Source organism: Pristiophorus japonicus, chromosome 23, assembly GCF_044704955.1.
Source record: "Pristiophorus japonicus isolate sPriJap1 chromosome 23, sPriJap1.hap1, whole genome shotgun sequence".
Taxonomy (NCBI): domain Eukaryota; kingdom Metazoa; phylum Chordata; class Chondrichthyes; family Pristiophoridae; genus Pristiophorus; species Pristiophorus japonicus.
In genome coordinates, this window is record NC_091999.1 from 1,540,624 (window position 1) to 1,552,801 (window position 12,178).

At 54.7% G+C, this 12,178-nt stretch overlaps 1 protein-coding gene across 1 annotated transcript in view; it reads right to left on the reverse strand.

The window, feature by feature from the left end:
- Positions 1-12,178, reverse strand: part of LOC139235679 (dehydrogenase/reductase SDR family member 1-like) — a 47,559-nt gene that overhangs the window by 10,922 nt on the left and 24,459 nt on the right. Inside the window, exons 3-5 of the mRNA XM_070866718.1 lie at positions 10,369-10,512; positions 7,849-7,928; positions 4,445-4,577 (exon numbers count right to left, since the gene is read on the reverse strand). Coding sequence (XP_070722819.1) covers positions 4,445-4,577; positions 7,849-7,928; positions 10,369-10,512 — 357 coding nt within the window. The remainder of the gene's footprint in view (positions 1-4,444; positions 4,578-7,848; positions 7,929-10,368; positions 10,513-12,178) is intronic.

The window sequence follows — 12,178 nt, forward strand, 5'->3', positions numbered from 1 at the left end:
GAGAGAGCGGGGGGGAGAGAGAGAGCGGGGGGGAGAGAGAGAGCGGGGGGGGAGAGAGAGAGCGGGGGGGGAGAGAGAGAGCGGGGGGGGGAGAGAGAGAGCGGGGGGGAGAGAGAGAGCGGGGGGGGAGAGAGAGAGCGGGGGGGAGAGAGAGAGCGGGGGGGAGAGAGAGAGCGGGGGAGGAGAGAGAGAGCGGGGGAGGAGAGAGAGAGCAGGGGGGAGAGAGAGAGAGCGGGGGGGGAGAGAGAGAGCGGGGGGGGAGAGAGAGAGCGGGGGGGGGAAAGAGAGAGCAGGGGGGAGAGAGAGAGCGGGGGGGGGGGAGAGAGAGAGCGGGGGGGTGGAAGAGAGAGCAGGGGGGAGAGAGAGAGCGACAGAGAGAGAGCGACAGAGAGCGCGACAGAGAGCGCGACAGAGAGCGAGAGACAGAGAGCGAGAGACAGAGAGCGAGAGACAGAGAGCGAGCGACAGAGAGCGCGAGACAGAGAGCGAGAGACAGAGAGCGAGAGACAGAGAGCGAGAGACAGAGAGCGAGAGACAGAGAGCGAGAGACAGAGAGCGAGAGACAGAGAGCGAGAGACAGAGAGCGAGAGACAGAGAGCGAGAGTCAGAGAGCGAGAGTCAGAGAGCGAGAGACAGAGAGCGAGCGACAGAGAGCGAGAGACAGAGAGCGAGAGACAGAGAGCGAGAGACAGAGAGCGAGAGACAGAGAGCGAGAGACAGAGAGCGAGAGACAGAGAGCGAGAGACAGAGAGCGAGAGACAGAGAGCGAGAGACAGAGAGCGAGCGACAGAGAGCGAGCGACAGAGAGCGAGAGACAGAGAGCGAGAGACAGAGAGCGAGAGACAGAGAGCGAGAGACAGAGAGCGAGAGACAGAGAGCGAGAGACAGAGAGCGAGAGACAGAGAGCGAGAGACAGAGAGCGAGAGACAGAGAGCGAGAGACAGAGAGCGAGAGACAGAGAGCGAGAGACAGAGAGCGAGAGACAGAGAGCGAGAGACAGAGAGCGAGAGACAGAGAGCGAGAGACAGAGAGCGAGAGACAGAGAGCGAGAGACAGAGAGCGAGAGACAGAGAGCGAGAGACAGAGAGCGAGAGACAGAGAGCGAGAGACAGAGAGCGAGAGACAGAGAGCGAGAGACAGAGAGCGAGAGACAGAGAGCGAGAGACAAGAGAGCGAGAGACAAGAGAGCGAGAGACAAGAGAGCGAGAGACAGAGAGCGAGAGACAGAGAGCGAGAGTCAGAGAGCGAGAGACAGAGAGCGAGAGACAGAGAGCGAGAGACAGAGAGCGAGAGACAGAGAGCGAGAGACAGAGAGCGAGAGACAGAGAGCGAGAGACAGAGAGCGAGAGACAGAGAGCGAGAGACAGAGAGCGAGAGTCAGAGAGCGAGAGACAGAGAGCGAGAGACAGAGAGCGAGAGACAGAGAGCGCGACAGAGAGCGAGAGAGCGAGAGACAGAGAGCGAGAGACAGAGAGCGAGAGACAGAGAGAGCGAGAGACAGAGAGCGAGAGACAGAGAGCGAGAGACAGAGAGCGAGAGACAGAGAGCGAGAGACAGAGAGCGAGCGACAGAGAGCGCGACAGAGAGCGAGAGACAGAGAGCGCGACAGAGAGCGCGACAGAGAGCGAGAGACAGAGAGCGCGACAGAGAGCGAGAGACAGAGAGCGAGAGACAGAGAGCGAGAGACAGAGAGCGAGAGACAGAGAGAGCGAGAGACAGAGAGAGCGACAGAGAGCGCGACAGAGAGCGAGAGACAGAGAGCGAGAGACAGAGAGCGAGAGACAGAGAGAGAGCGACAGAGAGAGCGACAGAGAGAGCGACAGAGAGAGCGACAGAGAGAGCGACAGAGAGAGCGACAGAGAGAGCGACAGAGAGCACGACAGAGAGCACGACAGAGAGCGAGAGACAGAGAGCGAGAGACAGAGAGCGAGAGACAGAGAGCGAGAGACAGAGAGCGAGAGACAGAGAGCGAGAGACAGAGAGCGAGAGACAGAGAGCGAGAGACAGAGAGCGAGAGACAGAGAGCGCGACAGAGAGCGAGAGAGCGAGAGACAGAGAGCGAGAGACAGAGAGCGAGAGACAGAGAGAGCGAGAGACAGAGAGCGAGAGACAGAGAGCGAGAGACAGAGAGCGAGAGACAGAGAGCGAGCGACAGAGAGCGCGACAGAGAGCGAGAGACAGAGAGCGCGACAGAGAGCGCGACAGAGAGCGAGAGACAGAGAGCGCGACAGAGAGCGAGAGACAGAGAGCGAGAGACAGAGAGCGAGAGACAGAGAGCGAGAGACAGAGAGCGAGAGACAGAGAGCGAGAGACAGAGAGAGCGAGAGACAGAGAGAGCGACAGAGAGCGCGACAGAGAGCGAGAGACAGAGAGCGAGAGACAGAGAGCGAGAGACAGAGAGCGAGAGACAGAGAGCGAGAGACAGAGAGAGCGACAGAGAGAGCGACAGAGAGAGCGACAGAGAGAGCGACAGAGAGAGCGACAGAGAGAGCGACAGAGAGCACGACAGAGAGCACGACAGAGAGCGAGAGACAGAGAGCGAGAGACAGAGAGCGAGAGACAGAGAGCGCGACAGAGAGCGAGAGACAGAGAGCGAGAGACAGAGAGCGAGAGACAGAGAGCGAGAGACAGAGAGCGAGAGACAGAGAGCGAGAGACAGAGAGCGAGAGACAGAGAGCGAGAGACAGAGAGCGAGAGACAGAGAGCGAGAGACAGAGAGCGAGAGACAGAGAGCGCGACAGAGAGCGCGACAGAGAGCGCGACAGAGAGCGCGACAGAGAGCGCGACAGAGAGCGCGACAGAGAGCGCGACAGAGAGCGCGACAGAGAGCGCGACAGAGAGCGCGACAGAGAGAGAGACAGAGAGAGAGACAGAGAGAGAGACAGAGAGAGAGACAGAGAGCGAGAGACAGAGAGCGAGAGACAGAGAGCGAGAGACAGAGAGCGAGAGACAGAGAGCGCGACAGAGAGCGCGACAGAGAGCGCGACAGAGAGCGCGACAGAGAGCGCGACAGAGAGCGCGACAGAGAGAGAGACAGAGAGAGAGACAGAGAGAGAGACAGAGAGAGAGACAGAGAGCGAGACAGAGAGCGAGAGACAGAGAGCGCGACAGAGAGCGCGACAGAGAGAGAGACAGAGAGCGAGAGACAGAGAGCGAGAGACAGAGAGCGAGACAGAGAGCGCGACAGAGAGCGCGACAGAGAGCGCGACAGAGAGCGCGACAGAGAGCGAGAGACAGAGCGCGAGAGACAGAGAGCGAGAGACAGAGAGCGAGAGACAGAGAGCGCGACAGAGAGCGAGAGACAGAGAGCGAGAGACAGAGAGCGAGAGACAGAGAGCGAGAGACAGAGAGCGAGAGACAGAGAGCGAGAGACAGAGAGCGAGAGACAGAGAGCGAGAGACAGAGAGCGAGAGACAGAGAGCGAGAGACAGAGAGCGAGAGACAGAGAGCGAGAGACAGAGAGCGAGAGACAGAGAGCGAGAGACAGAGAGCGAGAGACAGAGAGCGCGACAGAGAGAGCGACAGAGAGCGAGACAGAGAGCGAGAGACAGAGAGCGAGAGACAGAGAGCGAGAGACAGAGAGCGAGACAGAGAGCGCGACAGAGAGCGCGACAGAGAGCGAGAGACAGAGAGCGAGAGACAGAGAGCGAGAGACAGAGCGCGCGACAGAGAGCGCGACAGAGAGCGCGACAGAGAGCGCGACAGAGAGCGCGACAGAGAGCGAGAGACAGAGAGCGAGAGACAGAGAGCGAGAGACAGAGAGCGAGAGACAGAGAGCGAGAGACAGAGAGCGAGAGACAGAGAGCGAGAGACAGAGAGAGCGAGAGAGAGCGCGACAGAGAGTGCGACAGAGAGCGAGAGACAGAGAGCGAGAGACAGAGAGCGAGAGACAGAGAGCGAGAGACAGAGAGAGCGAGAGAGAGAGCGACAGAGAGAGCGACAGAGAGAGCGACAGAGAGAGACAGAGAGAGCGACAGAGAGAGCGAGCGACAGAGCGAGCGACAGAGCGAGCGACAGAGAGAGCGACAGAGAGAGCGACAGAGAGCGCGACAGAGAGCGTGACAGAGAGCGTGACAGAGAGCGAGAGACAGAGAGCGAGAGACGGAGAGAGCGACAGAGAGAGCGACAGAGAGAGCGACAGAGAGAGCGACAGAGAGAGCGAGCGACAGAGCGAGCGACAGAGCGAGCGACAGAGCGAGCGACAGAGATTATAGTCTGTGAGAGACAGCGAGCGAGCCAGAGCGCGCGAGCGAGAGAGCGCGAGCGAGAGAGAGAGAAAGCGAGTGAGACAGAGAGATATATAGACTGGGAGAGAGAGAGAGAGAGAGAGAGAGAGAGAGAGAGATCGGAGTTGGATTTGAGCGCAGCTCCAAGGTGGTGAACAAACAATGCCTGACCCCTGACCCCTAGTTAGCCACACGGTGCGGATCCGGGGGGTACTTACCGCGGCCTTGCCGACTCCGTACGCCACGCTGAAGATGTAGCGCAGGCCACCCATCGAGGAGATGACGACGATGAGTCCTTGCTTCGCTTCAACCATCATCTGAGCAGCATACACCGAGCAGATATAGTGCCCCCTACGGGACAAAGCAGGGCGTTGGACACTCATTGGCCACCAGGGCTTTTCACAATCCATGCCCTCCCTTGTCTCCTCAGGTCACTCACCCCCTTTGCCTGGGTACAGGTTTCTCAGTGCCATGGTCAACCAGACAGCGAGTGTCAGGTGGCAGTTTTGTCATGGTGACCCAGAGGGTGAAAGGTCAGTGCCTGCCCCACCGTGGATTAAGCACTCTACAGCGCCACCGCTGGGGGGAGGGTGTAACTGCAGCGTGACGAGTTTACATAGTACACAGCCATACAATATGCCTTTGACACGATTAACCACACCATCCACGCCTCTCCTCCAATATCCAGCTGCACCTGCCTGGTTCCAAGTTTATCTATCCGGTCGTAGCCAGAGGATCACCTGCAATGGTTTCACTTCCCACTCCTCTGGAGTTCCCCCCAAGGATCTATCCTGGGCTCCCTCTTATTCCGCATTGACATGATGCCCCTCAGCGACCTCATCCGAAAACACAGCGTCAGTTTCTACATGTACACCGACAACGTAAGAATTAGGAGCAGGAGTAGGGCCTGCTCTGCCATTCAGTGAGATCACTTTCCTGCACTGTCCCTTGATTCCCTTAATATCCAAAAATCTATTGGTCTCAGCCTAGAATATACTCACAGACTGAGCCTCCGCAGCCCTCTGGGGCAGAGAGTTCCAAAGATTTACCACCCTCTGAGTGAAGAAGTTTCTCCTCATCTCAGTCCTAAATGGCCGAGCCCTTATCCTGAGACTGTGACCCCTGGTTCTAGACTCCCCAGCCCCGGGGGGGAAAACACCCTCCCTGCATCTACCCTGTCAAGCCCTGTAAGAATTGTGTATGTTTCAATGAGATCACCTCTCATTCTTCTAAACTCCAGAGAATATCGGCCCAGTCTGCTCAATCTCTCCTCATAGGACAATCCCCCCCATCCCAGGAATCAGTCTGGTGAACCTTCGTTGCACTCCCTCTCTGGCAAGTATATCCTTCCTTAGGTAAGGAGACCCAAACTGTACACAATACTCCAGGTGTGGTCCCACCAGGGCCCGATATAATCGCAGTAAGACGTCTTTACTCTTAGACTCAAATCCTCCTGTAATAAAGGCCAACATACCATTTGCTTTCTTAATCGCTTGCTGTACCTGCTCTACCTCACCACCACTTCTCTCAGCCCCTCCACTGTCTCCAAATTGTCAGACTGCTTGTCCGACATCCAGTTCTGGATGAGCAGAACTTTCCTCCAAAGAAATATTAGGACGATTGAAGCCATTGTTTTCGGTCCCCGCCACAAACTCCGTTCCCTGGACACTGACTCCATCCCTCTCCCCAACTCCTGTCTGAGGCTGAACCAGACTGTTCGCAACCTTGGTGTCACATTTGACCCTGAAATGAGCTTCCGGCCACATATCTGCAGTATAACGAAGACCGTCTATTCCCACCTCCGTAACATCGCCCGTCTCAGTCCCTGCCTCAGCTCATCCGCTGCTGAAACCCTCATCCATGCCTTTGTTACCTCCAGACTTGATTATTCCAACCCACTCCTGGCCGGCCTCCCACATTCTCCCCTAGGTAAACTAGAGGTGATCCAAAACTTGGCTGCCCCATGTCTTAACTCGCACCGAGTCCCGCTCACCCATCACCCCCTGTGCTCACTGCCCCGTGTCCTAACTCGCACCCAGTCCCGCTCACCCATCGCCCCCTGTGCTCACTGCCCCGTGTCCTAACTCGCACCGAGTCCCGCTCACCCATCACCCCCTGTGCTCACTGCCCCATGTCCTAACTCGCACCGAGTCCCGCTCACCCATCACCCCCTGTGCTCACTGCCCCGTGTCCTAACTCGCACCAAGTCCCGCTCACCCATCACCCCCTGTGCTCACTGCCCCGTGTCCTAACTCGCACCGAGTCCCACTCACCCATCACCCCCTGTGCTCACTGCCCCGTGTCCTAACTCGCACCCAGTCCCACTCACCCATCACCCCCTGTGCTCTCTGCCCCGTGTCCTAACTCGCACCAAGTCCCGCTCACCCATCACCCCCTGTGCTCTCTGCCCCGTGTCCTAACTCGCACCGAGTCCCGCTCACCCATCACCCACTGTGCTCGCTGCCCCGTGTCCTAACTCGCACCGAGTCCTGCTCACCCATCACCCCCTGCGCTCGCTGACCTACACTGGCTCCCGGTTAAACAACGCCTCGATTTCAAAATTCTCATCCTTGTTTACAAATCCCTCCATGGCCCCTCGCCCCTCCCTATCTCTGTAATCACCTCCAGCCCCACAACCCCCCCGAGATGTCTGCACTCCTCTAATTCTACCCCTCTGAGCATCCCTGATTATAATCGCTCCACCATCGGTGGCCGTGCCTTCTGTTGCCTGGGCCCCAAGCTCTGGAACTCCCTCCCTAAACCTCTCCGCCTCTCTATCTCTCTTTCCTCCTTCCAGACGCTCCTTAAAACCTACCCCACTGACCAAGCTTTTGGTCACCTGCCCTAATTTCTCCTTATGCGGCTCGGGGTCAAATTTTTAATCGCACAATACTCCTGTGAAGCGCCTTGGTACGTTTCACTGCATTAAGGGTGCTATATAAATACAGGTTGTTGTTGTAAGAACCCAGTGGCCAGATTGTGCAATTGGACACACAAGTTTATGTCGGGAAAACGCTTACTAAATGTGGTCACAGGAATTTATAATTGGAATTAAGTGTCAAAACAATTTGACCCCGAGCCGCATAAGTCGAAATTAGGGCAGGTGACCAAAAGCTTGGTCAGAGGGGTTGGTTTTAAGGAATGTCTCGAAGGAGGAGAGAGAGGTGGAGAGGTTTAGGGAGGGAGTTCCAGAGCTTGGTGCCCAGGCAACAGAAGGCACGGCCACCGATGGTGGAGCGATGAAAATCGAGAGATGCTCAGGGGGGAAGAATTGGGAGGGGTGCAGGGATCGCGGAGGGCTGGAGGTGGTTGCAGAGATAGGGAGGGGGCGAGGCCGTGGAGGGATTCGAACAAGAGGTTGAGAATTTGAAAATGTTGGTGTGGCCAGCCCTGGAGCCAATGTCGGTCAGCGAGCACAGGGCGGGTGATGGGATGGGAAAGTGGTGCCGACATCAGGATGTTTAACAAGATCTGGATACGTGAAGGCAGGAACTCAGACCAGGAAAAGCGGACCGACATTGTATGGTAAAACAGGCCCACGTCAGGCAATTGCTCCGAGAGAGAGAGAGAGAGAGAGAGAGAGAGAGAGACAATGGACTTCCCGCCCGCTTTATATACTCACCGCAGACCAACGTTATTGATGTCATCCCAGACAGAGGCCGGCAGCTCCCAGAATCTCTTTCCATGGTTACTGAGTATTCCCTACAAAGAAACAGAAAGGGCTAAACCGGTGGAACGAGGTTTGCATCCGCACATCCTGACATAGCCGTGTCTCAGTGGGCAGCACTCTCGCCTCGGAGTCAGAAGGTTTGTGGGTTCAAGTCCCACTCCAGGGATAAATCTCGGCTGACATTCCCAGTGCAGTGCTGAGGGAGCGCCGCACTGTCGGAGGTGCCGTCTTTCGGATGAGACGTTAAACCGAGGGCCCCCGTCTGCTCTCTCAGGTGGACGTAAAAGATCCCGCGGCCACTATTTGGAAGAAGAGCAGGGGGAGTTATCCCCGGGGTCCTGGGGCCAATATTTATCCCTCAATCAACATAACAAAAAAACAGATTATCTGGTCATGGTCACATTGTTGTGTGTGGGAGCTTGCTGTGCGCAAATTGGCGTTTCCCCACATTACAACTGTTATGTAATGATGTGTGTATCGTCCCAGTACCTGAAATGTAATGTAAGCACTATGCCACACCCACAGAGGGCGCTGTGGCGGGAAACCTGGTAGTACCTGCAACAGGCACTATATAAGGCTGACCACCACACCTGAGAGGCACTCTGGAGCTGAACAATAAAGGACGAAGGTCACAGCAGTTAGATTTACACCAGACCGTGTGCAGTCAGTGATGTGTGTGCTACATACACCACAACCACAGTGACTGCACTCCAAAAGTACTTCATTGGCTGTAAAGTGCTTTGTGACGTGCGGTGCTCGTGAAAGGCGCTATATAAATGCAAGTCTTTCTTTCACCCCTGAACGGCCCAGCTCTCGTTATGGACTCTCCATCCACAGAAAATAGTTTTGGCCTAGAAATTCGTCTCAGGCAGCAGAGCAAAACGGTGTGGGGGGGAGGTTCAGCCACCCATTATATGCAGCGTCTGATATTCTGCCTCGAATGACCACCTCGAGTGACATCGGAGGACAGGCGCAATGTCTTTGCTTATGGGTTGTTTGCTTAAGAATTCACAGCAACACATTGCTATTAAGAACTAGTGGGTTTATTCACAAAGGTTTAACAACCACACAACACATTACCAGTTCATCCATCGTAGGCAGTCCCTCGGAATCGAGGAAGACTTGCTTCCACTCTAAAAGTGAGTTCTCAGGTGACGGAACAGTCCAATACGGGAACCACAGTCCCTGTCACAGGTGGGACAGACAGTGGTTGAGGGAAGGGGAGGGTGGGACTGGTTTGCCGCACGTTCCTTCCGCTGCCTGCGCTTGCTTTCTGCACGCTCTCGGCGACGAGACTCGAGGTGCTCAGCGCCCTCCCGGATGCACTTCCTCCACTGAGGGCGGACTGGTCTTTGGGCCCAGGGACTTCCAGGTGTCGGTGGGGATGTTGCACTTTATCAGGGAGGCTTTGAGGGTGGTCCCTTGTAACGTTTCCTCTGTCCACCTGGGGCTCGCTTGCCATGTAGGAGTTCCGAGTAGAGCGCTTGCTTTGGGAGTCTCGTGTCGGGGCCATGCGGACAATGTGGCCCGCCCAGTGGAGCTGGTCGAGTGTGGTCAGTGCTTCGATGCTGGGGATGTTGGCCTGGTCGAGGACGCTAACGTTGGTGCGTCTGTCCTCCCAGGGGATTTGCAGGATCTTGCGGAGACATAATTGGTGGTATTTCTCCAATGACTTGAGGTGTCTGCTGTACACGGTCCATGTCTCTGAGCCATACAGGAGGGCGGGCATTACTACAGCCCTGTAGACCATGAGCTCATCCACTAGGCTCACGACTGCGTACCTCATCGTGGATGACCTAGACTCAACTGACTGGGGTTTTATTGAGTCTTGTGAACATCATAAGAACACAAGAACATAAGAATTAGGAACAGGAGTAGGCCATCTAGCCCCTCGAGCCTGCTCCGCCATTCAACAAGATCATGGCTGATCTGGCCGTGGACTCAGCTCCACTTACCCGCCCGCTCCCCGTAACCCTTAATTCCCTTATTGGTTAAAAATCTATCTATCTGTGACTTGAATACATTCAATGAGCTAGCCTCAACTGCTTCCTTGGGCAGAGAATTCCACAGATTCACAACCCTCTGGGAGAAGAAATTCCTTCTCAACTCGGTTTTAAATTGGCTCCCTCGTATTTTGAGGCTGTGTCCCCTAGTTCTAGTCTCCCCGACCAGTGGAAACAACCTCTCTGCCTCTATCTTGTCTATCCCTTTCATTATTTTAAATGTTTCTATAAGATCACCCCTCATCCTTCTGAACTCCAACGAGTAAAGACCCGGTCTACTCAATCTATCATCATAAGGTAACCCCCTCATCACGTGGCTGACTGAGCCATTCACAGTGCAGCAGCTCTACAATCCTTTTAAATGACACAATTAAACCCAAGTGTCCCCTTGTTAAAGGGGACAGAGCAACTAGACACTGCAAACTAACCAAAGATATTAAGGAAAACCGTACAAATCAAATCGAAATACCTGGACTGCCGCGTAGGCATTGTTGACCAGAATGTCCAAGCGGCCCCCCTGCTCTTGCTTCACCCGGCCAAAGAGGGCGCTAACCTGCTCCTCCTTGGAGGAATCGCACACCACGGGCACACAGCTCCCTCCACGCGCCTCCACCTGCAATGAAAAGGATGGCGGTGGTAAGGGTTACATCAAAGTAACTGTCATGTATTCAACCAGCATTGTAGCCCACGTACAAGCTGACCGAAGTTGTACACTGTGAGAACAATGACCACTAGGTGGTGAACTTGTGGGAGACACTCCTAACCTGGACCTTCAGGTAGAAAAGGGAAAGCTCCACCCATCTTCATCGCTTGAGTGCTAAGGGATAAAGGACAGGTCACAGACTGACCTCCTCTCAAGCATGGGCCTCGTGTGCATTTATACTGTATAGTAAGGACGGATCAATAACCTCTCTTCGGGATGTCCTGCAAGGCGAAGACAGGACTCTGTGCTCTACGGACTGTTCCCAGGGACACACACCGAGACAGACATCACCTGCTGCTGGAGGGCCATCGACTCGGTCAAAGACGCTCTTTGGTCTTGCCGAAACTTGCTGGTCTTCCAGAGCAAAGGAGATGTCCACGTCTGCGTGTTGCAGACTGCCGCAATCCAAGATCCAGGATTACGTGCTGAGGGACACACTTAAAATTGGTGCAGTCGCCGCAAAGGCACGGTGGGGAAGGGCCACAGTTTAAAGCCCTTCTGCCGCGGTAAACCCAGGGGCAGGAATCAGTACAAAACTTCCCTCGGGCTGCAATGGTAAACCTTTTGTATACACAGAGCACCGTGATTTGCAAACACCTGTGTAGTGCCATGTATAATGCAAGTTCTGTTGCATAATGCATGTTGGAAAGAAATGTAACTGTACCCTCACTGTGTACCGGATGGTGACACATGTAATGTAACTTGATGAACGGACCACAATGTATTCTGGATTGTATGAATCGTACCTTGAAATGTAAAGTAATGTATTGAACGGAACTGCTGTCAGCATCCAAATGTAATGTATGGATTTGCTGACCGAATCCAAATGTACTGAACTGCTTTCCAATGTATTGTGCAAATTTTTATATGAATACAGTATATTTTGAAATTTAAAAAAAGGGAGGTTATGCTTGAACTGTATAAAACACTGGTTAGGCCACAGCTGGAGTACTGCATGCACAGTTCTGGTCACCACATTACAGGAAGGATGTGATTATGTGATTACCACATGCACTGGAGAGGGTACAGAGGAGATTTACCAGGATGTTGCCGGGACTGGAGAATTTTAGCGATGAGGAAAGATTGGATAGGCTGGGGTTGTTTTCTTTGGAACAGAGGAGGCTGAGGGGAGACCTGATTGAGGTGTATAAAATGATGAGGGGCCTGGATAGAGTGGAGAGGACGGATCTGTTTCCCTGGGCAGAGGGGTCAACAACCAGGGGGCACAGATTTAAAGTAATTGGTAGGTTTAGAGGGGATTTGAGGGGAAATGTCTTCACCCAGAGGGCGGTGGGGGTCTGGAACTCACTGCCTGAAAGGGTGGTAGAGGCAGAAACCCTCACCAACATGTAAAAAGTACTTGGATGTGCACCTGAAGTGCTGTAACCCACAGGGCTACGGACCCAGAGCGGGAAAGTGGGATTTGGCTGGATGGCTCTTTGTCGGCCGGCGCGGACACGATGGGCCGAAATGGCCTCCTTCTGTGTCGTAATTTTCTGTGATTCTATGACTATTTATCCCTCAACCAATATCACTAAAAAACAGCCGATCTGGTCATTATCACATTGCTGTTTGT